The following is a 24,525-nucleotide window of genomic DNA, read 5'->3' as shown; positions in this document are numbered from 1 at the left end:
TCTTGCTTGCGCGCCAGCGAGCGGACGCAAATGCATTTGCTCGGTTGCTCCACTACTAGCCTGTTAGGTTACCTGCTTTTCGCTGGCCCTGGCTCACGGGGTGCAGAGGTGCTGCGTTTGGTTGGCTGTACAGAGCGCCGCAGCCTGGCCAGCGGCATGCAAACAGCGCCGCCGAGCCTGGTTCGCAGGAAACGAGTTTGGTTTTCGTTTCTTGGGAGCCTGGCTCCAGCGGGCGCGAGCGCGGATGCATCGTGGCTCGACCGAGAGACGGTGAGCGCGGAGAATGGGCAACCAAACAGCTGCTCTCAGGATCCTGGTTCTGCAGAGCAAGGCAACCAAACACTAGTGGCCTGCACCTCTAGAGCCTGCCAGCGGCAGCCTAGATGCCAGATGCGATGCAGGCTTGGCCTTGTTTAGTTCCACCCAATATTCTAAAAAGTGCTATAGTATCTGTCACATCGAACGTTTGCGGTCCATGCATGGAGTATTAAATGTAGACGAAAAAAAACTAATTGCACAGTTTGATGGAAAATTACAAGACGAACGTTTTGAGCCTAATTAATCCATATTTAAACACTATTTATCAAATAAAAACAAACGCCCGGAACTAAACACAGCCCAAACAGGCTAGTACTAGTACCTGTACCGGCGCTGGCATGAGTGGAGTAGTACAGGGCGTGTTTGGTTATGCGCGTGGTCTCGCCTGTACATCTGCTCGACGGGCTCCGCGCACCAGCGTCGCCACATCGTGCGATCCGGGCTTCAGGTGCCGATTTGCCGCCGTTTCCTTTTTCTTCTAGGCCTCGTGCAAACCTCGCAGCCCGTTCGTCTGCTCCTCGAAACGGCTGGACCTTGCTTGACCTTGAGCAACTAGTCGCGCAGTTAGTTTGCAGCACAAGCCCGGGACGAGCCCATGACCACGCGACCCCACGTCGCATCGTGGAAATAGAGAATTTGAAATCGCGCAGGGTAGGTGGACATCGCAGGGTCCCGAAGCCGAGTGTCGCATTGTCACGTTGCTGTTGCTGCTCCAAAAGGAGGGAGAGTTGGGTTCCTCACGAGAAAATTAATTAAGAGGACGTTCGTTACACCTGTACACCTCCCGGGCTGCCAGCCACTTCGATTCGCGCCGAGAGCCTTCCAGTGCAGTGCAAAGAAACCGGCCAGCCGGGTCACGGCCACCACCAAAACCCACGAGCAAAGCAAGCAGACGCCAGAAGAACCCAGCACAACTCGCGCACCACCTTTTAGTTCTTCTGGAGGGCCAGCCGATCACCGCATGGCGACGAGGCCGACCGCGGAGGGGAAGCCGTGGGAGCTGGCGGCGCACCCGCGGCTGCCCAAGGGCAAGACGGTGGCCGTGGTGGTGCTGGACGGCTGGGGCGAGGCGGCGCCCGACCCCTTCAACTGCATCCACATCGCCGACACGCCCACGCTCGACGCCCTCAAGAAGGTACGCGTACGCAGTCCACCCACAGCAGGGCCATGTGTGATCGGCTGATCGCTGCCGTTCACTGAACTCTGCTCAGTCACATGTACTATGCGCGACAGGCAGCTCCGGAGAGCTGGAGGGTCATCAAGGCGCACGGGACAGCGGTGGGGCTGCCCACGGATGACGACATGGGGAACAGCGAGGTCGGCCACAATGCGCTCGGAGCAGGACAGATATACGCGCAGGGGTAATTATACACTGTGACTTCGACTAGTTACCACTCTGCTCTTTTGTTAGGCTAAAACACCCGGCGGACGCCGACGCCATCTGAAAGCCAAACTGAAGCAAAATTACGCATGATAAATTAGTATTACTAGTAAATAAATTACCAATGATCACTCCGTCACGACGTGCAGCGCGAAACTGGTGGATCTGGCGCTGGACTCCGGGAAGATATACGAGGGTGAAGGTTTCAAGTACGTCCAGCAGTCCTTCCAGGACGGCACTCTGCACCTCATCGGCCTGCTCAGCGACGGAGGCGTGCACTCGAGGTTTGATCAGCTGCAGGTTGATGCCACCACTCTTTCTCCGAACAAATTTCTGACGTCGCCAAATCGGTCGTCACAGCTGATCGACCGTTACTGTGTGTGGCGCATGTTTTTTTTTGTTTCCCTTTTTAATTTGTCTCGTGCAGTTGCTGCTCAAAGGGGCAAGCGACCGCGGCGCGAAGAGGATACGGGTTCACGTCCTCACGGATGGGCGTGACGTGCTGGATGGCAGCAGCGTCAGGTTCGTGGAAATGCTCGAGGACGACCTTGCTAGGCTTCGGGACAAGGGCGTTGATGCGAGAATAGCGTCTGGCGGTGGCAGGATGTATGTCACGATGGATCGTTATGAGGTACAGTACTATAGCTGCGTCTCTGAGCATAGAGAAGAACGCTTGGTCAGTTGCTAAATCTTGTATCCAAATTGTGAGACTTATATTTCATAATCATGACAGGCTTGAGCCTAGTAGAGGAAACAATCTGCAGAATATGAAAACCTCTGCTGCAAATTCACCAGCAATCAGTTTTAACAAAAGAATGTGGCCCAACTACTCTGCATATTTTGTAGTAATACCACAGGTACCGGTCGTCTTTTGCAGAATGACTGGCAGGTTGTGAAGCGAGGTTGGGATGCGCACGTCCTCGGTGAAGCCCCACACAAGTTCAAGAACGCGCTCGAGGCCGTGAAGAAGCTCAGGGAGGATCCAAAGGCCAACGACCAGTACTTACCTCCCTTCGTCATAGTCGATGAGAGCGGAAACCCGGTCGGCCCGGTACAGGACGGAGACGCTGTGGTGACGTTCAATTTCAGAGCTGACCGGATGGTGATGCTTGCAAAGGCGCTGGAGTACGAGGACTTCGACAAGTTTGATCGTGTCAGGTTCCCCAAGATACGCTATGCCGGCATGCTTCAGTACGATGGCGAGCTCAAGCTTCCAAGCCATTATCTCGTTGCTCCCCCAGAGATAGAGAGGACCTCCGGTGAATACTTGGCGCGCAACGGCATTCGCACCTATGCTTGCAGGTGAATTACTATTGTGCTTTATCTATGTTGTGACAAGTCATTGCTGTGAACCTGAATGATAGTACATTACTTGACCATATATTGTTCGTGTCTTCTCATATGAACTTCAGTGAGACAGTCAAGTTTGGTCATGTCACTTTTTTCTGGAACGGAAATCGGTCTGGATACTTCAACCAAGACTTGGAAAAATATGAAGAAATTCCCAGCGACATCGGCATCCCCTTCAATGTTCAGCCCAAGATGAAGGCCTTGGAAATTGCACACAAAGCAAGGGATGCCATCCTGAGCCGAAATTTTGATCAGGTAGTTAATGAATTTAAATCATCTTGAATTACTGTCTTAGAACAAAAAAGTAATGCACAGATAAGGTGGGGACTGATAGGGGCATTTTGTAGGTACGGGTCAACATTGCAAATGGAGATATGGTTGGCCATACAGGAGACATTGAGGCAACTGTTGTTGGATGCAAGGCAGCTGATGAGGCTGTTAAGGTACATGTGCATGAGTGCGTCATGTGTGCAATCACCTCTCTTATCTTCCTGAGATTTCCTACCAATTGATTGATACTTTGATAGGTCACCATGCATAGCACACACATGTTCCAGTTTCCGCTGTTTAGATAACTGCCGGTTTATATCTTCCAGATCATCATCGATGCCGTTGAACAAGTGGGTGGCATTTTTGTACTGACTGCCGACCATGGCAACGCCGAGGACATGGCGAAAAGAGACAAGTCTGGAAAACCACTCCGGGACAAGGACGGGAGGGTCCAGACCCTTACTTCGCACACGCTGAATCCGGTAAGTTCAGTCGAGATATGCTTGGTGTTAATCCATGTATGCTGGCCTCTCGGTGCGCTCTTGATCAGAGAAGTCTGAAACTATCCGTCTTCAGGTTCCAATCGCAATAGGAGGTCCTGGACTTGCACCTGGTGTCCGGTTCCGTACAGACCTCGCAAACGCCGGCCTCGCTAATGTTGCAGCGACAGTCATGAACCTTCATGGGTTTGAGGCCCCTGATCATTATGAACCAACACTGATCGAAGTCGTCGACAAGTGATGCCTAGGCCTTTGCTACTTCCAGTCTCAATAACTCATCTGCCACTGCTTTGCGTGAGTCTACTCAGGGATAAATTTGGTTTCCGCTTTGCTGGTTGTGGCTGTCATCATTTGAACCAATTCCCCTACTACGGTTGTCTGGCATGTGTGGTGTAATTGTACTCAAATATCAGTATGTTAACTGATTTGTATGTCAACAGTTCGTCAAGCCTTTGGATCGCTATAAATCGCGAGCGTCTGCTCACATAGCAACCAGGTGAGAAACTGACAAGTAGCTGTTCAACATGTGGCTGCATGGGAGTAATTTTGAAAGGTTATAGTAGAACTAGTTTCGCCGCGTCGTAGTGTGTCATAGCTCGCAGGTCCCAATATGAACATATTTACGTCATTCCCAACAATGTTGCTCATGACAAGACAGCAAAACGATTTTGGTTCAAGCAAATCTCTTGCGAGCCATTCAAAGATATCGATCATCTCAATCAGCTGGCATCCACCGCAGTAAAATATTGAAATGTACAGAAAGGCAGAAGCAAAGTATATGGCATCTCATAGGCAGAAGCTATACCAAACGTCAGGCGACTAGAGCCAAACACAGCAAGCTGGCTCCGTCCGAACAATCAAATCTCAAACCATTTTTACATCTAGACGTCCTGGGTGGAGCAGAGATGAACTATCCATGTATCTGCTGGACAAAAAAGGCATACACTATCGAAGCTTCGACTCGTTTGATCTGCTGCTCCGGAAGTTTGAGAGGGAGAAGAACGACCTTGATGCTGGAAGTACCGTAACAGATGGGTTAGCAACGGCCTAATTATATCACATTACATTGTTTGGTGAAAACAAACCTTTTGTTGATGTGGCAGCTCCAGGTCTCTCCCGTAGCTTATCCGAGTTCATAGAGTTGAAGCTGCCGGTAGTTGATTGAGCTGAAAATGAATAGGTTTAGATTTATGCATGACCTTGAAATATAACACTGTACTGCTGAGCTAATTTGATCAAGCATAGAAAGATGAACTGCTTCAACAAAAAGGTTCTCACTACTGTGGGTAAAGCTGTAAAAATTGTGCGTCATGCGATGAAGTTACATAATTGGAAATGTGCTTGTCTATAAATACTCGCATAGCATCACCCTAACTGGTAACAGCACAAGGTCAGACCATATAATCATCTTTAAACCATGGATGTAACTATCAAAAGGCCGTGACAAAGACTAACTATCTCAGTACCGAGACTGTTCCTATAAAAGTTAGACTTGGATGCAGAACCATCTTCGAGACCATGGTTCAGAAAGGTACCTGATAAGATGCTATTAGTCTTTGAACCATCAAAAGTTCTCCTGCTCGAATTTGCACTATCACTAGTGCCTCTTGGTTCTTCTAGTTCATCTTCTCCTTCAGAAACTACTGAGGGGCTTGCCCAGCCGTTAGCATTATTGTCTCCCTTATTTTTACGAGCAAACTTTAGAAGCCTCTTGAATCCTTTTGGAGAATCCTTATGAAAAACTATTGCAGGTGGGTTTTCAGCATTTCCCCACTCAATAATTTCTGGTTCATTGCTATCTGCTTGCAGCATTTGTGACAACGAATGACGCACTCTTGGGCTTGATGATGGCAATGGTGCAATTCCTGGGGAAGTTACATCCTCAGTGACTACATTTTCACTCGAATCAGTGACTTCTAGTTCTTGACGCTCTACTTCTACCCAAGCAGCTGATGAGATGCCCATGTCATCGTCAGGACGTTGTATGGCCTCATCGACCTCATCGGTAGAGGGTTCAACATGGACACTGGAGCCCATTTCTGTTGCAGTTAAACTCGAGGCCGGTTTCTCTGTTTTTTCAATATTCAAGTCATTATCGAGCGAAATTTCTAAATTTTCATCAACATCATGTGCTGGTTGAGCAAGATCAGCCTCCAGTACCTTGGTAGTTGGCTCGGTTGTCATAGGAGATTGCTCCTTATCTTCAGCTTGGTTAACACTTCCACTATCTTTTGAGGAGTCATCAAGTTGGGGTACCTTACTCTTCACAGTACCAGAACCAATGCTCTGACTAATTCCAGTGGTTTTCTTCAAGGGTTTGGACTCAAGCGGCACAACACTGCTTTTCTTTGAAACCTTATGCAAGCTTTGCTTCGTTGTTACACTTGATTTTTCTTCTGAAGAAGGTGAAACTCTAGGTATTTTGCTTGTCTTTGTTGCTGTTTTTGTCTTCTTCTCTTCTTGTCCCTTTATAGCTGGCTTGGTAGCAGTAATGGGTTCCTTCTTGTTCTTCACTGGTTGAATGGCTCTTTCCACTTTTGAAGCTGGCTGAGACGACGAGGGTGTTGTCGGAGTCCTTCTTCGGCTAGTTTGTGTGGACGTTGAAGCCATCCCAGGAGAGCTTTTAGTTTTTTGTGTTGTAGTTGCTTTAGTCAAAGAACCACCTGACCATGAACTTCGTGTGGTAGGCACAGATGCAGGTGCGGGTGATGGTTTCGGTGAGCTTTTTCTGACTGGTGGTGTCTTTGAAGCTACTTCTTTGGGTAGGACTGGAGGTGATGAATTTCGCCGTGCCCTTTGCGGAACTGGTGAAATACGTCTCTCTGCTGAAGTGCCAGTTTTAGAGGTCATTGTCGGTTTGTTCTGCCCAGCTGTTTCCTTCAAGGACTTGGTGCTTGGTTCCTTTGCAGGTCGCCTTGTGCCTTTCTCAGTTCTGACTTTTGTGTCTCGCTTCTCTCTATGCTGACCATGAGATACACCTTTTTGCGGATTGGTGGAACTGAGACCAGCAGCGGTGGCATTAGCAGCCGCAAGTTTTCCAGGCATGACTTCCATCATTTTCAATAACATTTGATTAAGTTCAGCTTCCTTCTGGCGGTTCCACTCTGCAGAGGCCATTGCCCGATCACTGCTTTCCTCCAGTCCAAACTTTGCTTGTTCTGCACAAATATTACTACAAACAGTGCTCTCCGTTTCTGGTACTCCAATATCATGAAAATTAGCATGGAAAGTTAAATCTTCAACCTCAGGTGTAACAAAATTCTTTGGTGTGTTATCTAGTTCAGCCTTCATTTCAGCTCCAACCTTCTCTGTTTCAGAAGCCATGTTTGATTTGCTTTCAGATGTGGACTCTGAGACTTTTCCTTCTGAATTTTCATTCAAAGAATCACCCATTCCTGCACTCCACCTTCTTAAGACAGACTTAGTAGCAAACAAGCCAGCTTTCTTATTTTGTGAATCCGGATTCTGATCCTTCTGCTTGCTCTCGAAAAGGTTAATCGCATCCTGAACACTCATCCTTCTTACATTATTGTCAGATTTCCTTGGTGGCTGGTCAGTTTCACCATTGCAGGTACTACTTTCATCATCTTTATCCAAAGGAATCCTCTGACTAGGAGGGAAGTAACTGAGGCTCTTGATGGCAATTGCTGTTGATCGACGTGATCCTGATCTCCCAATTTGAACCCTCCGCATTGGAGAAGCCGATCTTCTAGGTGAAGCAGATCTTACAAGAGGTCGGCTCCTTTCAACAATGGCCTCACCTTCATCACTAGACTCAGAGGAATCTTCACTTTCTGTTGAGCTCTCACGCTCAATTTGTGCAAGCTTTGCTGGAGAGACATCATTGGCAATGGGCCTCTGGGGATTGGTCTGAGGACCGATATCACAAGGTTTATGTGCATTCTCACCCTTGTCAATTTTCTCAGTAGTAGAATCTTGCTGTAAAGGGACCTCAGAGGGCTGACAATCCAAAATCAACAACATACACCTCATCAACCAACTGGCAAATGAGAAAGACCGGTAGTTAATCTCTTGTCTCAACTTAACAGACAATGAAGACACGATTCAAAAGATTGGAGGCATCATATAAATGTAAAAGCAAACTAATTCCATGTGACCAAGTTGGTAAGTTTATGAATGACTACAAGACACAGTTGTAGCCAATTAGCATTATCTGTACTCTCTGATCGTAAAAAAAAATGAGTGAAATTGCAGAGTGCTATGCTTTTTAACATACCTAAACTCTGATGTTCCAAATCTCTGAACAAAAGCAGATAAATCAGATATTTCTCTTGTCGATAAATTGGATCCAACTGCTCGATTCAATAAGATCAAGATCTCTTCCTTCAGTGCAGTTAACCTCAAATCCAGTGCTCGAAGCAATTCATTCCTAGCATATTTAACCATCGAAAATGTGAACCAAAAGAGGTAGTGAAGTAAAGTAGCAGAGAAAAGGAAAGGATTTTTTACTTTGTAGTCTCCGATGAATTCGGCCCATCATTTCCCTAAGTGGATGTTTAAAAATTAAGTAGGTAGATCATGAAAGATTGAAACCATATAAAATTAAATCCTTGCGGCACTAGAAACTACCTGCTGTGCTATGGCACCAGTACCAAACAAACCTCCTGAAGAAACAGAACATCATATTAAACTGAGGGCTCCAACATTATAAGGTTGAACGAGATTCAGTAAGGTTAATATCACATGAAATGTGAACAGGCTTTCATGTTTGGATATTACAAGGAATAAATACCACATACTCCCTCCGTCCAACAATAAAAGCACGTTTAGGATTCAAATGAAAAAAATTACTGTATATGTGAAATTACATTTCTGCCCCTAGAAAGTGTAGCTGTCATTTCTTGCCGTACGAAGATTGGCAGTGCAGTTGGTGCGGCTGCCGCCTGGAGCCAGCAAACGAGTGGTGGAGAGCATTCCACGTAATTGAGCATTCAAGTTTTTTTTTATTTTCTCCATCGATGGTTCCAGAGTGGCATTTACGCTAGCACAGATTGTACGTACGGAGACCAGCACTGCTCCTCATCGAATCCCTTTATTTTGGGATTTTTTTTAAACTGTAAACGTGCAATTAAATTTGGACAGAGGGAGTAAGCATTAAAAACAGCCCCTCTAGCAGTTTTATGTTTACATATTTCATGGTTTTGTCTGCATTTGCATATATACACATATTTGTGAAGTATGGAAGTTCAAGTGAGCATTAATACAATATTTGGTGAAAAGAAAAGGTAGTTGAACTTCAACAGTTCTACCTTTAGAGCATAAGGCATCTGTTTTTTTGAAAAAAAAAATAATGCCCTGAGTGTAGTTTTGCCAGTATAAAATACATGAGAAAAGCATTAATTATACCCATGGACATGTAGATGAGTACATTGGATTATCAACTAAAGTCAAAGCATCTGTTGGAAGGAAGGATTATTCTCAGAAGATACAACTGACAACTATTTCTTCGGTAATAGCAAACAAATCAAGGGCACAATATTTGTGGGACTGATTGTCTATAATAAATTATCAACCAGCAAGCGATATGATTCACCAATGTAAAGATCAACTAAAACTAAGAGTATAATTACATTGCAAAACGAAAGTTGACGCCCACGACCTACGTGACACATAGATGGTAAAATAAACCTAAAGCAACTGAAGTGGATCACAGGGACAATAATAAACAAGGCGGACAGGCTATAATGCATGCATATCCATTATACATTAAAGGATTGTGAACTTGTGAAGGTCTTCAAATAACAAGTGACAATGGAAGAACCAGATGCTTATATGAAAGTACCTGTTAAAGCACCACTAATAACATTTTGTTGCTCCTGCAAAACAAATGTGACCTCTATTATTAATGGCATGTGCAGCGAAATATTAAAAAGTGAACTTGGCTGAAAATTTTATTTTGGCAAGCAAGTGATACCTTAACATAGAGCGACTGATGAAACTTTCTCGTTTCCTCCAGCTGTGACATCTCGTCTAAAACTCCATTGACCGATTTTGATGTATCAGATGAATTTATGATATGCAAGAATCTGGTGGACCAGTTCAATTTAGTCATCTTACAACTGACATAACCATAAGCAAATAGGAAGGATGCAAATACCTCTGCAAGGTGGATTTGGTAAACCAGGAAGAGCCCTTTTCATCCCCAGTCAATAACAGTTTAAAAGTACCACTTGATGAACAAGATTGGAATGCTTTGGCATCCTCCAGGTGCAGAACTAAATGGTCGAAAGGACCAGAAGCTATCAGTTCTGTTTTTCCCTTACTGCAAGCAATTGCCTCATACCTATACATGAAACATTTCACAACAAACAGGGGCAGAGTTAAGCTTTATACCCAATCCTCAAAGATGATAGCACAGCATTACAGCAAAGAGAAGCAGTTGTGCTCGACTAGATGGAAAATATGAAAACCAAGGCAAAATTCCTTTAAACTTTTAAGATGCGTGAACCTCTTCGTGGGAAGGCACTGCTAGAGTCTTCCAAAGCTGGAGCATCACAGGAATTGGGATTGGGACAAGTCCCTTTGAAAAATCTAAGAACTACATTCCAAACAGGGGCCCAAGCACAAATGTTGGAGAAACAGTGATAAAGTGTTGCATAAATGCTACTGATAAATCCAGGTAGTGTTCACCTGTTGTCAGACGAGGATACTTGGAAGATAGCAGAATCAAGCTCCATGTTGCTAGCAACTTTCCTGTCCATTTTGCTTATACAAACGTGAATAGATGCCACTTTCAAATCATCCAAACAGTCAGTTCCTTAACTACTTCAAAGCCCTGCAAACAACATGAAGGACAGATAAACCTCAGGAACCTGCACAAGGTTAAATACAAATGCTAAACCACAGATGGCGATCCTATCAGAACGTATAACCCTATATGCTCCAAGCGTCAGATCTGTACGAGTCATTTTGTACATCAAGGGAGGGAACAAGCAATCCGGAAGAGGAGATACTGAACTCAAAACCCAAACCAATTCACACCTCAGCATCCTTCATCAGGATACCAAATCACACACACAAATTAGTAAATTAACGATCAAGTCGTCCAACGCATAAAGTTTAGAGCAAATTCGAACTGCTTGTGGCTTATATCACCATGCTCACAGTCCACACCCTTAGGTCATGAGCACAGATTAGGCAACCAAAGACTGCCAGAAAGAGTAAATAAAAGCTAAATTCTACAATCACTTCAGATCTTCCACCTGTCGTACCAAATCTAGCAATGGCTGCATTGTGTAAACAATGCTAAATCCCTCTCGGAAGGTATTCGGCACCACCGAAACTCCCAGATCCAAACCCAAAATCCAAACCCAAGTAATAACTAACAAAATGCAAAATCTAAAACCCAAAGCCCCCGAGATCCAGCCGCATCCCACGACCACCCGCGAGCTCCTAGCCGACAGGAATCGGATCCAGAGGCGACAGCGGCCGCTCGCCCGCCCACTCCAACGCTTTGAGCCGAAGCAAAGCCACCGGAAACCGCACCCAAACGCCCCCAGAAAAAGAGAAGCAACGCCACCTGAAACCGAACCAAAACGCCCCCCGAAAAACGACAGAAAAATCGCAGCAGATGAGTCCCTCACCAGATAGAGCGCTAGCTTCCTGCATCCGGTCTGGCGCCGCCGCAGGTCATATCGCGAATTCGAAATGCTAATCGGGAATTGCCTGGTGCCTTTTTTCTGGGGAGCTGCAGCGCAGCGGGGAGTGATGGAAGGAGGTGGACGCGAGGAAAAGGGACAGGTGGGGAAGCCGCGTTTAAATGGCGGAGGAATGGGTGGGGAACCGGCACTGCAGTTTGAGGATATTTACCGTCGTGCCACTGGCGTGGTGTTTCGTGTGCTCGTGCTCCGTTGCGCCTGGGGTCCCGTCTCCCGAGGCGTTCCGTGCACCACCAAATTAGGACGTGTTTAGTTTCCAAAAAATTTTGTCACATATGCTAATGACCGATTAATTAGTATAATTAGATTCGTCTCGCAGTTTTTCGATTGGTTCTGTAATTTATTTTTTTATTACTATCCAAAAATTGCTCTCGACATTCTTCCGACACATCCAATATGACACCTAAAAATTTTCAAAGTTCCCAACTAAACACACCCTTATTCGCTTCGCTCCTCTTCCACGACGAATCGAGGCCGGCCAACCGCAGATCGAGCCCGGTTAGTCGTTGATTGAGCCCAGCCGTCGTAGATCGAGTCACACCTCTCCTTCGGCCTTCCGGTGAGAAGCGGCAATGGAGGAGGGATGGGGACCGGTGGCGGCCACGACAAGGCCTGGTGGGGACTGGAGCACGGACTGCCGGACTGGGGAGGTCGTGCGCTGCGGTGCGCACGACCGCACATGCCATGTTTCGCTAGCTCTAGCCGCAGCGCACGACCGCACATGCCATGTTTCGCTAGCTCTAGCTGCTCCCCATCTTTTGTTTCGTCGCGTCGCGTCCACGGAATCGGGTTTTATTGGGAGGCGGAGACTGATGTAGCGTCCATGCCCTCTCTTTACTTCGGGAGTATCTCAGACGTGACCACATTGAAGTCCGAATAACGTGTTTCATCACGGTAGCGAGTTGTGAGCATCTTGCCCCTCTGGCTGTAATAAGGTCGAAAACCTCAAGGCTGCACGACGCACATGCATGTGAAAAGAACTTGTGACCTGCTTCGGCTTTGCATCTATAGAACCTCACCGAGAAAGAAAAGCCCCTACGGGCTACAGCCGTAGCATTGGGAAAGATCTCAAAAGCAATTGGCCTACCTCATGTGCAGCCATGTGAGGGGATTGACAGAGGTGGTGAGAAAAGGAAGCTACCTGGGCGAAACAGTACCCGGCAATGGGTACCGTCGTCTTTTGTGGTTGCTAGCTGCTGGATTGTAGGTATCTGCATGACTGGATCACTGGCTGCATGAACTGTACCTGTACTCCTATATATACAGACAATCTCTGCAAAGACGACGGTGTATAATAGTCAGACTAATCCTGGATTAGGTGCACGGTGAGTAATTTACAGAGGAAAAGGCTGTGTACATGCACGTAGCCGTTGCTTGTCTACCGTCTGAACACACACTTTGATGATACTGCAGTCAGACCACTAGCCAGTTTATCGGGTGGAGTCTACACTTTAGCCAGGTTCTTGTTTAATCCGAAAGTTATTCGTGGCTTCAGTAGGTAGCCTTTAACTTAAAAAAATGAGATAGCCTAGTAGGTAGCCCATGCCGTGCAAGCAGCGTCCATGCTTTTTATTCTTCTGCTACCCTCACAATTAAGAAGAACGTACGTAATTCCCAGGGGACAAGGTTCAATTAGGTGTAATTAACGGAGAACGGCAGCACGGTGCGCAGTGCCGGCGGTACACGTCCGAAGCAAAGCAATTGATCACGGCGCCGTTGGGTGCATGCTGCTGTGTTGCCACCTTGGCATGCACGGACGAAAAGGATCGGGTGACCGCCGTAACATTCCGTGTGACGTACGGCACCGGATGGATATTGGATCGGCCACCAGCAGTCCATTGATTGCTCAAAGCACCGCGCTCTTTCTTTCTCCACGAGCGATGGGTGCAAGGAAAAAGCCAAAAAGGGCGCTGCCAAGGGCATCGTTTTGTTGCTGCTGCTGCTTCCACCGACAGGGGCTTGGCGACGCGGCCGAAACGTGCTCACCCACTGCCAACTCCTTTTGGCCTTTTGCTTGCGCCAGCGGTCAATAGGCGATGGTTTCAGCTTGACGCACACAACTTCATATCACAGATCACAATGCACAAGGTGACGGCTACGACTAGGAAGGATAAGGGTACATGCACTCATGTGCTGTACAGTGGTACGAGGAGAGGTTTGGACGTTTGGTGCAGGCTTGAAGCTATTCCTACAAGATATGGTTCCACGCGTCACGAGAGTAGTATAGCCCTGTTTGATCTACTAGGAGCCATGCCTTTCGTCTAAAAGATATAATTATAGAATAGTACCAAATTAAAAAGACGAACTTATCTTTAGCCAATACTAAAAAATTCGATATTCATAACACCAAGTAGAGATATTATACCTACTTGATGACAAAAATATTGTAATACTTTTTATATAAATCTACTCAATCCTTAGGCAGTTTGATTGACGTATAATTGTATTCTTTATCGCACAGATGTAGTAATAGTTACTTGACTTAGGAGTAGTTTAATCCTAATACTTCCTCCATATTCTTTTATAAGTCGTATATATAAGTATTCTTTATTTCTCTAATATAGGGCACTGCATTGATACCAAGCCAGTCCATTATAAGTTGTGCTACTCATACATGGCTGTTGGGGTTTTGAATCTACCACGGCTAATCAAGCATACGCATGCATGGCTATTGAAAGGGGTGAGCCTAGGCCATGGCTAATCAAGTGTACGCATGATCAGGCCAGGAGAGCCCAACGTCCAACAGAGTGCGACATCTGGTGGATAATTAATCCACCATGTTGGCATCTTAGTATCTAGGTTAAACCCCTGCTTACCTAACAAAAGAATATAAAAGAAGTATTGCCTTGCTAACTATTAGTCAGGTGTTATTTGGACCCAGTAGCTAAAAGATGGATGTATTGATGATGCCCGTCTTTTTTCAGCTACCGGATCGGAGGGCACGTGGATACGTGGGAGACAAAAGTACATTTCCGCATTCTATTAGCTAGTTTGATTAGCTAGATTGGGATAGCTAGTGAGATATAGTTATTAGCTTGGTGCACATAGCTAGCAATAGCTGGCCTAAGAGCATCTCCAAGAGTCTTTCTTAAGCTCACTCCCAAAATCTTTATTTGGAGAGACATTTGAATGCAAATCATTTCCTATATGTTTCCATCTCTGTATCTTGTGCGTACTTTATATATCCATCCCCGCTCTCCATCTAATTTAAGAAACTGTTGGAGGGTTCTTTTACCAAAACATCTATTCCTATGGTCTACTCGAAAGGGTATAAAGAGACTTTTGTCACTGCTCTAATAGGTAGGTCTGTTTGGATCCACTTCGGCTATTTTTGAGCAGCTAACTATTAGTTAGTTTCATCCAAATGGTGCCTAAGTGCCTAAGGCCGTGCATGGAACAAAAAAAAAATCTTCGGTCGTTAATTTTGTGGCCAATCTCAATGCATAGTTTTCTTTTGTTGTTTCTCAATGCCACATCAACAATTTGATTCATGGTCGAAACAACCTTTTAAGTGCGTAGTTTCAAATTTTGTGTTTCATTCTTTACCATCTCATCGAAATTACTTAGGTGGCACCATATTAAGCGAAAAATGAAATTTTGATTCAGAGTGGCCGCCTTTACGTAGACGGTAGACCTGTGTATCATTTATATGCAACCCACTCAAGTACTAATCAATCGTTCGCTCACATAGTGATGGTAAGCAGCCGAGGCTAAAGGCTGTAAGCCTATAAGACTAAAGCCAGCGTGGCAGCGTTCGAGTAGTGATGACAGTTGCGGCCGGGGGACGCGTAGGCGAAAAGGGAGCAGCGGTCGTGCGTGTTCACCTGCACTGCACGTGGGGTCGGCCGCCGAGGACGCTCACCCGTACCGTACTGTAGTGCTGCTGCCATGGCCATGCGCGAGCGAGCGAGTGCATGACTGACAGTTGACAGGTCACAGACTCGCAGGTGCTGCGCGCTTGGGCATGCCTGCGCGGCCGATTACTCGCCGTATCGATTTTAATTTGACAAGAAATGAAGATGGCCGCGTTGTCGACGAGCGAATTAAAGAGCATGGGTCGTTCAGGCCATGACCAGTTACCACACCTAGATTTGGTGGTAGCGAGATCCCAAAGCCAGAGTGTGGGGTGTGGCCACCCAACAGGCTTACAGGTTGGGTGACAGCATGGACAAGCGAGAGGGACATCAAGTTCACGATTCATCATTCCTGATGCCTTCACCTGAATGCTGAATCATTACATGGGAAAACAAGTGCCGGCATGCAGGGACGTTCGCTGATCGTGGCCACGCGGCTTGCCGGGACGTACACTGTGCACACTGTGCAGGCACAGCATTGCACAAACGAAACTAATAAAACGTGTTCGTGGGCCATGGATGTATGTCATCCGTGTTTGTGGATGTGGTCCAAATGGCCATATGGACCGCGTGGTGATTACGGATCAGGGGACTAACCTAAAGTCCTTCTTGATGGCACAAAATTCCTACTCCTAGTTAGGAGCACGAAAGACTTTTGCGCGGCCCGAACTTCTGGCCCAAATCGTTGCTTCGGCCCATCACAATTCGCTTCCGTCTTCACATTGCTACACCACGCTGCTGCACTCTCACACTCACTCGGCTGCCCGCCCGCCCACCCCACTCCTCTTCTGGAGATAAGGCTCTCCGCTTCCGCACCCTCCCCTCTATCCTCTCCGGCACGAGCCGCCCAGTCCACCTCACCTCGGTCCGACACCGCGACTCCACCGGCGGCGCCCAGCCGACGCCGAGCCAATGGTGGCTCCCGCGACACTGTCCCTCCGCCCCAGCGCGGCCCCCGCGCCGCCTCGTGCCGCGCTGTCCCGCGCCCGGGCCTGGTTCGGGCCCGCCATCCGCACCTCCCCTTCCGTCGCCGCCTCCTACCAGCCGCGGCGCTTCAGTGGCGTTCGCCGCGCCGTGGCCGTCGATGCCGACCAGCAAGGCTCTCCCGAGCCTCCAGAGCAGGTATGATTCCCTCCTGTCGCGTTCTACCCCGTGGCGCGCGCGCTCGTGCTTCGTAGAGTTCAGTTTTGATTTCCGTGGCGCTCGCGGGCAGGAGAAGAAGCCCGAGACGTACTACTTCCTGGTGGCGAACGCCAAGTTCATGCTGGACGAGGAGGAGCACTTCCAGGAGCAGCTTGCCGAGAAGCTGCGCAACTACGGCGAGCGCGACAAGGAGCAGGACTTCTGGCTCGTCGTGGAGCCCAAGTTCCTCGACAGGTTCCCCAACATCACCAAGCGCCTCAAGCGCCCCGCCGTCGCGCTTGTCTCCACCGACGGCAACTGGATCACGTGAGTGTCTATGCATCGAACTCGCAGTGTTTAAAATTCTACTCCAATGCCTGCCTGCCTTGCCTCATGGTTTTTTCCGAACCAGCCACCGCTTCGTTATGGCGCCGTGCGAATCTGCCACTGTCACGCATCACAAAGGTCGAGCAAATCAAAATGCATCCGATTGTTTTTTTCCTGGTAGCACTTCAGATTGTAATTTGTCCCAGCATCCTCATATGCCCAGCATTGGCTTTGTGGTGCACCTTGCCATGTGTTTACTGTCAACAGTCAATGGCGCTCACCTGAAATATGGGTATTAGAGCATCTCCAAGAGTACCCGGATCCCTTTTTTATCTATGTTTTTTTTTTGAAAAAAGAGAAAAACTCATCTCCAAGAGATATCCCTTCCCCATCTTTTGACAATCGGCGAACAGGCCGGCATCGTGCTAAAAAATGCCCGCAGCCTTTCACGCGCGCATCGCTCTTCCCCGCGCCGTCTTTTCTTTCCCGCGCGGCACTGCGACCCGCCATCTTTTCCTTCTCTTGGTGGCCGGCAGCAGGCTCTGCTGCTGTTTCCTGCTGCTGTTGCCTGCTGCTGCTTTGTGATGCTAGGCTTCCTGATGGTGACTGCGCGAGGCTGGGTGGGCTGCAGTTCCTGGTAGGCGGCTGGGAGATCCTGCGGCGGGCTGGAAGCAGGTTGGAGCCAGCAGGGAGGCCACCGTGGTTGGCTGCCGCCGGCTGGGGCAAGCTACAGATCGGAACAAGCGCGCAGGAACCGGCGGCGACTTAGATTGAACTTGCGGTTCCGATCTCCCGCGGAAAAAATTGCCGCTCCCCAAAATTGTGCGTGGGCCCAGAAATTTAATATTTTGGAACTCAAATATGGGTACTCTTATAGATGACCTCTTTTTTTCCTCCCATACTTATCTGGGAGTTGGCAAATATCATATTTTGGGAAATAAAATATAGGGTACTCTTGGAGATGCTCTTACAGCATTACACTGGTAATCTCGCAACATATTCCCTTCATTCCCATCGGCTCTGTTCCAGTGATAGGAACCCTAGTCCTACCGGGAATTGATCTCAAGTTGTATGAGTGGGAGGGGGAAAGTCGAGGCTTGAGCGAGCGAGGAAGACGGCGCGGAGGCGCCGTGGCTGCGCAGGCGTGAGAAGGCAGAGGGCGGAGGCGCTACAGCACCGTCGCTACAGTGCCGTGGTACTGTTCACGGAAGGAAGAAGAAAGAAGGCGGCTAGGGTTTCTCCCGGCTCCCTGAGGAAACAATAATTGTTTCTGCTTAATTAATCCCAAAGGATGTTTACAATATATATAAGCCTCTCTCTAATAAATAATAGGAAATTATCTCTAAAATACTATAAAATAGAATAACTATGGGCTTTTAGCCCCCTCTGACCGGCAGCCTTCCTAGCCACTGTTGGGCCTGCGCCTATAGGGAATGCCGGTCATAACATCCAGATTATAGTTCACATTAACTTTATGCTAAGTCAAACTTCTCTAACTTTAATAAGTTCATTAAAATAATCTCTAGAACATCAAATTAGTTTCATTAAATTCTCCATGAAATAGGTTCCGGTGGTGCATCTATTTGAACTTGTAGATGTTAATATATTTTTCTAAAAAATTGTTCGTTAGAGAAGTTTGACTTAAGACAAAGCAAACTATAATTTGAAACAGATGGAGGAGTTACCTTCACTAACATAAGTAACCTTTGAATGTTCTGGTCCAATACTGTGCGGTGAAAAAGATGGATACTGATACAGTTGATTCAGGTTCAAGTATTCGCTTCTAAGAATAGCTCGGATTTAAATATGACAAATGTGTAGCTACCGTGACTGCCTAACTGGTTAGCTCTGCCCACTTTTCAGTGGAGAAACTGTAAAATTGAAAATTGGCTAGAATATCATGTTCAAGGTTCACTCTAATATTTTGCATGACCGCATGACATATTGCCTGTATACGGTCAAGCCAACCCTAAATTAGTAACTTCTTTCTGTCGTTGTGTTTGATGTTTCTTTTACTTTGAAGTATTCCTGCATTTTACCCCACCTATTTCTGTTGTTGGATCCTTTGATTGTGTTATGTCCTGAATTCTTGACAATATTGGATAGTAGTGCCTAAGGGCGCCTCTTTCCTTTTTTCCCTCTCACAAACTTTTATTCCATCCAACACTTAGGTTGTTTCCGTTTTGTCCCATGTCAAACTTCTTTAATTTTGAAAAAAAAAATTGTTGAAAAATGCATCAAATGTCTACAACATCAAATTAGTTTCATTAAATCCTCCATCAAATATCTCTTGGTAGTGCATTTATTTGGTATTGTAGATGTTGCTATATTTTTCTATAAATTTGATCAAAGTTAGAGAAATTTGACTTCCGTTTGCTTCGCTGAAAAAACAAGCTGAAACACTGTTCCGGCTGAAAAGACAAGCCGAAAAGTACGGATTATAAGACAAGCGAACAGGGCCTAAAATGGCCTACATTATGGAACGGAGGCTTTCATGATGCACCATAGTGATTACTGAAAGTGAGTGAAAGTAAACATAGCCATACTTGGGGGCTTGGGGCCCAGAACACTGCTTAGAGCATTATATCTGTGAGCTTGACTATGTGCGTCCCAAATGATGGTATTGGCCACCACCATCTTTGACCTGCTGCTATCAATATGAGTAGTCATAGATAAATGCTAATTCATAAGCTAAAGACCTACTGAGATGATCAGTGGCATGTTATCTTTAAGTCGATGGTCTATTTCTGTCCACTTCTTTTAGCTTGTTGCAATACTGAAGCCTTAATGTTCTTCATTTTTCTCTCTTTTAATTTGTTGACAGATTCATGAAGTTAAGGCTAGACAGGGTCTTACAAGACCAGTTCGACGCAGACTCAGTTGTAGAGGTATTGGCTTCTAACCCTGTTGAGTTGAAATTTGAGAAGCCTGAGAAATGGACAGCTCCATACCCTAAATATGAGTTTGGATGGTGGGAGCCCTTCTTGCCTCCAAAGTCCAGCAATGGCACGGCATAGAGATAAGCAGCAATCCGTATGAGGCATGTAAAATTACTCCCATGTAAGTGATGAATGTAATTTTAATTTTGATGATGAGGATGTAGTACTTGAGGTTGTACGAGTACAGTTAGTTGAATTAGTTGCAGAGGTTTGCTAATACCAAATAATCAGAGGTTTTGTTTGAGAAAGTTGTGGTTCCGTTATGGCTGATCTTTTCATGATGGATGCACATTTCTGTAGGCACTACCCACTTGCTCAGTCTACCAGGCCAAAACAAAGACATCTGTGCCACAAACAAGTAAACCTTATTCATATCGTTTCATGTCCTGAAATCAAAATAGAGATCTAAACAATCGCATAATGTCAATCATAATAGGAAGGACTAATCTGAACGGTAATACAATTGTTTATCCCCATAATATGACAACTAGTGAGTCATATCTTAAGTGAAAACCAACAAATCGAGAAGTCCTTTGCCATTTTTATCAATCTTAGATCACCATAAAATTGGGCTCAGGCACGCTTTGACTTTGAAACTACTAAACGGTTATATAGATATACATGAAAATTGACTATTATATGAAGCTCGTTGTGCCGAAAAAGATGGCAAATTACATCGTAGTAGAAATCCAGCATGTTCATAACAGTTTTGTTGATAGATAAACTGGATGTCACATGTTCAGAAAACTTATTAGAGCAAGGGAGATACTACGTACAGAAGCACAATATCTACACTAGGGGGCAGAACCACCAAAGTTAGAACTTAGGAGACATTGAAATCACAAAGTCATCACCTGTATTCTTTTTTTTGTCAGGTACAACTGGAAGCACACACTCCACACTGACACCACACGCACAACCCACACACTCCACACGCATGCGCGTCCGTACACACGCGAAGAAAGTTTGCCTCCAGTGAATGCGCACGCGTGCGTGTATCCTACTTTTTCAACAAAAAATCCAAGTAAAAGGTATGACAAAAGGTAGCATCCCACTGGACTGCTCTACCATTAGACCAAAGGCCCTTTCGCATCATCACTTGTATTCGGACGATAGTAGGACACAACATCACTAATTCCCCCAAGCTACGAAACTAACACAACCCTTAGTAATTTTACACCTGACACCAGTTACTGATTTGTGATCGGCCTTCTAGTCTTTAGATTTATTTATTTATTTATTATTACTATTATTATTTTTGCAAATGGCCCTCTAGTCTTTAGATGTCCAGAACCTGCAATAAGAGGGGAAATTGAATAATCAATGTCTGAAGATTCACGCCAAATTTAACCGAAAACAAAATTCATAATAACTCAAAGAAAGTGATATGCAACTTCATGAAGTGCTGCACATCATGCAATGATGCAAGCATGTGAAGTGAGTTTCGTTCTTTGAGCGTTTAGTTAGCTAGGCTGTCAATTAATAAACACTCTTGATTGATTGATCAGCTGGTGTGGCAGTCTTGAAGTGGGTTTCTTTGAATATTCGTTTAGTTTGCTGTCAGTGTGTAGAAAAGAATTGCTTGGTTAGTGTAGCAATCTTCACGTGCTTAGTAGGTAGCCATGGGGCGGAGTCATTGGAGACACTGCCCATGTGAAGCTGCTATGACTCCATTTTTGCGCATGCATGTGGGTAATGCTATAAAGAACTTTAAAGAGCTGTTAGCCTTGTAATGAGTTGTGTTTTTCAATTGCTAACTAGTAAGTAGCTTATATTAAGAGGTAAAGAACCATGTCATGGACACTGTAGATGTTTATAGGACTGGAGAAGTCTTCTTTGCGGTTGCGGATGTATACATTTTCTGATGAATGGAAGAACGAGAAGGGGCAAAGAATATAAAAAAGGAACAATTTTCAAATGGCAAAACTCCTTTGCTTTCAAATGACGCCGGTGAATATGTAAACTGGGTTTTCGTTTGGCTGATAAGCCATGGCTGAAAATACTGTTGACTAATTTATTGTGAGAGAAAAATATTATTCGTTAGCTGAAAAAATACGACTTATAAGACGAGCGAATAGGGCACAGTTGATTGGGAGAGGCATAGTTGAGTAGGTGGCCCAAGGCACCGAGAAAGAATGAATCAAGGAAAGATAAAACTAGGGAAGCTGGTCAAGGTCAACGTCCTTCTTACATGTAAATAAAACGTATAATTAAATACAGAGTAAATTAAATAAAAGAAACTTCCATAAAAAAATAAAAGGAACTAAAGAAGAAAACAATGCCTGTGGACCTCCAAATTATCAAGACTACAAACTGAGTCAGAGATCAAAGCCAAGAACAGCAAGAATCCACTGCGCCATCAATATTCAAGAGGAAGAAGAAGCGCCGGGTAGAAAAGCGCATTCTACGGTGCCTAGATACATACATGAAACCACGTAGTAGAGGGGGTGACAACGCAGGCGCGCTGCAGCTAGGCGCCCAACACGATGATCCCCTGCATCATGTTCTTGAATTCGCCGAAGTCGACGCGGCCGTCGCAGTTGCGGTCGACGTTGCAGATCATCTCCTGCACAGTGGCCAGGCTCCGAGCCTCGGGCAGGCCAAGCTTCTTGAGCACGGCCTGCAGCTCGGCGGCCGAGATGAAGCCGTCACCGTCCTCGTCGAACACACGGAACGCCTCCTTCATGTCCCCCTCGTCGTCGTCCTCCTTAGGCAACTCCTCCAGGATGGGGCCGAACAGCGCGTCCCCGAGCGCGCGGTGGAGGGACTCGAAGTCGTCGAAGCGGAGCCCCGCGGCGCCGGCCGGGATGTACCCGCCCACCGCGGCCTCCAGGCCGGAGCGGTCGGCGCCGAGGCCGAGAGCGTCGAGCGCCGAGGCCATCTCGTCAAGGGTGATCTCGCCGTCGCCGTTGCGGTCGAAGAGGTCGAACACGCGGCGCAGGCGCAGAGCGTTGAGGCTGCCGTTCCGGAGGCGGAACGACAGCGAGGGCTTCTTGGGCAGCGACGGCTTGGCGATGGCGGGAGCGGCGTTCTCCATCGGCGCGTGAACTTGCGGCGTTCCTCCTCTTCTTTTCTTCGTGGTTTTGTGGGCGTGCTTGCGGATGCGAGGGCTGATTATTTCTGGAGTTCGTGAGTGTCGCTGGCAAGGGATAGCAGGATTTTATAGAGCGAGAAGAAAAAAAACGCGGCGGGGGAAACAAGCCCGGGGCCTCTCTTCTTTGTTTTTAGGGATAGGGCCCACACCTCTTGCTGTAGCTTTAGATGCTGCCGTCTAAATCAAACTATTAAATTTACTAAACTTATACAGAAAATAACGAAGATTATAATTACAAATATACACTCCCTCGTCCTTATTTAACTCTTGCTATGGAAAATGCATTGGTCAAATTTTTTTAAAGTTTAACTAGATTTGTAGAAAAATTAGACTTCGTTTGCCACAACTCATCTTCACATTTTTTGGGGTAGTTTTTTCGGTGAAGATAAAGCTGTTTTAGAGACCCATTGGGCAAAACAACTCTGCATTAAACACATGCTCTCACAAAATCAGAGCTTATAAATGTGAGGTGAAGCTGTGAAAAACTACTATTTTTAGCTTCATCCTACATCATTCACATGTGACAGCACGATTTAAGGAGCTTCATAATGAAGCTATTTTCAAAAGACCCGTTTGGTAAAAAAAACAGCTCACAAACATCTCATGAATTTGTTGGTAAAGCTTTGCCAAACAGGGCTAACATTTGTGTCTTCAAATAAAAATAGATTCAATCATCTATCAATGATACTAATTATTTCTTTCAAATATTAGTATTTTCTTATATATATTTGATCAATGTTGAATATGTTTGACTTCTCGCTTCTCGGGAGCGAGAACGACAGTTAAAAAGGGATGGAAAGTATTTAAAAAAGATTATACGATGAATCTAGTAATACTTCTTATTTGATGCTCCTATCTTACATAGACACTGTGATTTGTTTAACAATTTGACCAATTTAAATATACTCTGTAGTTATAATTTTTTTTCTTCAAAAGATTCTGTTTCTAGCTTTGATTTATAATAAGAAGGTAGCAAACAGCTGTTATATGCACGAGGGGCGCTACCGTCCGCAGCTTAGGCTACGGAGGTTTGAGGTTCTACGTGGGCTTATTACATACTAAGGAGTTGTGTAACCATATTATAGGCTTAAGTTTGCCACCACCAGCTTCCAAACAGTATTTTGTCCACCTTTCATAAGAACTCATCACGAACCCAGACATTCCTAACTCCACCAGGCAGCAAGAGACCAGCCAGTGCTGACTCTAGTCTACCATACATGGATCACAAACGCAACAACACCAATTTTGCCTCTAAGCTTCAGAGAACCTCCATCTCAACCTGCTCCGTCTCCTGTGCTATAGCCGCTAGTGCTTCGGCCAGCTCCTTGTTGCTCTGGTGTGTGGCAGCCCTGATCGCCATGACGGCCTGCTCCGGCAGATCATCAGCATACATATCCTCGTAGGCAGTGACAACTGCATCAGGTGCCGCCCGTTCAGCCACCGGCACCGCAGGCTCGAGCGGGTAGAGACCATGTTCTTCGGTTTCCTCGTGCATTTGGGCTTGTTTGGTTTGAAGATTGGGAATCTTGCCTGGCCCAGGCACCTCACCTAGGCCGTCGATTTCCAGCGCCTGGGGCTGGATCGACCTGCCTGGGCGGGTGCCCCCAGGCCAGGTCTTCATCCAAACACGCCCTGTTGCAGACCTGTTTAGGTGCGGAGGTCGGTGGGGAGGCCGGCCGTGGGAGCAGTGG

The 24,525-nt window shown here is 46.2% G+C and overlaps 4 protein-coding genes across 4 annotated transcripts; 2 read left to right on the top strand and 2 right to left on the bottom strand.

Moving 5' to 3' along the window:
• The first annotated feature begins 1,119 nt into the window (after positions 1–1,119).
• On the top strand, positions 1,120–4,451 carry LOC136545350 (2,3-bisphosphoglycerate-independent phosphoglycerate mutase-like). Its single transcript, XM_066537379.1, has 9 exons — positions 1,120–1,453; positions 1,552–1,679; positions 1,849–1,999; positions 2,127–2,330; positions 2,577–3,001; positions 3,112–3,304; positions 3,397–3,492; positions 3,646–3,801; positions 3,896–4,451. Exons 1-9 carry the CDS (start codon positions 1,280–1,282, stop codon positions 4,058–4,060), a joined length of 1,692 nt encoding a protein of 563 aa, XP_066393476.1. The 5' UTR covers positions 1,120–1,279; the 3' UTR covers positions 4,061–4,451.
• A 134-nt stretch (positions 4,452–4,585) lies between these two features.
• On the bottom strand, positions 4,586–11,568 carry LOC136545326 (uncharacterized). Its single transcript, XM_066537352.1, has 11 exons — positions 11,424–11,568; positions 10,471–10,615; positions 9,938–10,123; positions 9,755–9,866; positions 9,623–9,656; positions 8,410–8,444; positions 8,290–8,324; positions 8,057–8,209; positions 5,355–7,819; positions 4,905–4,985; positions 4,586–4,832 (listed from the first exon to the last, which is right to left on the bottom strand). Exons 2-11 carry the CDS (start codon positions 10,539–10,541, stop codon positions 4,765–4,767), a joined length of 3,240 nt encoding a protein of 1,079 aa, XP_066393449.1. The 5' UTR covers positions 10,542–10,615; positions 11,424–11,568; the 3' UTR covers positions 4,586–4,764.
• A 4,545-nt stretch (positions 11,569–16,113) lies between these two features.
• On the top strand, positions 16,114–19,988 carry LOC136545270 (protein YCF54, chloroplastic-like). Its single transcript, XM_066537312.1, has 3 exons — positions 16,114–16,474; positions 16,566–16,801; positions 19,626–19,988. Exons 1-3 carry the CDS (start codon positions 16,265–16,267, stop codon positions 19,816–19,818), a joined length of 639 nt encoding a protein of 212 aa, XP_066393409.1. The 5' UTR covers positions 16,114–16,264; the 3' UTR covers positions 19,819–19,988.
• Positions 19,989–20,573: 585 nt separating this feature from the next.
• Positions 20,574–22,889, bottom strand: LOC136545282 (probable calcium-binding protein CML27). Its single transcript, XM_066537321.1, has 2 exons — positions 22,166–22,889; positions 20,574–21,034 (listed from the first exon to the last, which is right to left on the bottom strand). The coding sequence occupies exon 1, from the start codon at positions 22,775–22,777 to the stop codon at positions 22,211–22,213; it is 567 nt and encodes a 188-aa protein (XP_066393418.1). The 5' UTR covers positions 22,778–22,889; the 3' UTR covers positions 20,574–21,034; positions 22,166–22,210.
• Between the last annotated feature and the right edge of the window lie 1,636 nt (positions 22,890–24,525).

Source organism: Miscanthus floridulus, chromosome 1, assembly GCF_019320115.1.
Source record: "Miscanthus floridulus cultivar M001 chromosome 1, ASM1932011v1, whole genome shotgun sequence".
Lineage (NCBI taxonomy): Eukaryota > Viridiplantae > Streptophyta > Magnoliopsida > Poales > Poaceae > Miscanthus > Miscanthus floridulus.
This window is presented reverse-complemented; position numbering and strand designations above follow the sequence as displayed.

What these genes read in the sequence shown, in the direction of transcription:
- LOC136545350 (XM_066537379.1), top strand. Translation starts at nt 1,280, where the DNA reads ATGGCGACGAGGCCGACCGCGGAGGGGAAGCCGTGGGAGCTGGCGGCG. An exon ending in GGACAGATATACGCGCAGGG is followed by an intron (nt 1,680 to 1,848) that starts GTAATTATACAC and finishes CACGACGTGCAG; the next exon opens with CGCGAAACTGGTGGATCTGG. An exon ending in CAGCTGATGAGGCTGTTAAG is followed by an intron (nt 3,493 to 3,645) that starts GTACATGTGCAT and finishes TATATCTTCCAG; the next exon opens with ATCATCATCGATGCCGTTGA.
- LOC136545326 (XM_066537352.1), bottom strand. Translation starts at nt 10,541, where the DNA reads ATGGACAGGAAAGTTGCTAGCAACATGGAGCTTGATTCTGCTATCTTC. An exon ending in GTATCCTCGTCTGACAACAG is followed by an intron (nt 10,124 to 10,470) that starts GTGAACACTACC and finishes TTTCATGTATAG; the next exon opens with GTATGAGGCAATTGCTTGCA. An exon ending in AGCTGCCACATCAACAAAAG is followed by an intron (nt 4,833 to 4,904) that starts GTTTGTTTTCAC and finishes CGGTACTTCCAG; the next exon opens with CATCAAGGTCGTTCTTCTCC.
- LOC136545270 (XM_066537312.1), top strand. Translation starts at nt 16,265, where the DNA reads ATGGTGGCTCCCGCGACACTGTCCCTCCGCCCCAGCGCGGCCCCCGCG. An exon ending in CTCCCGAGCCTCCAGAGCAG is followed by an intron (nt 16,475 to 16,565) that starts GTATGATTCCCT and finishes GCTCGCGGGCAG; the next exon opens with GAGAAGAAGCCCGAGACGTA. An exon ending in ACCGACGGCAACTGGATCAC is followed by an intron (nt 16,802 to 19,625) that starts GTGAGTGTCTAT and finishes ATTTGTTGACAG; the next exon opens with ATTCATGAAGTTAAGGCTAG.
- LOC136545282 (XM_066537321.1), bottom strand. Translation starts at nt 22,777, where the DNA reads ATGGAGAACGCCGCTCCCGCCATCGCCAAGCCGTCGCTGCCCAAGAAG.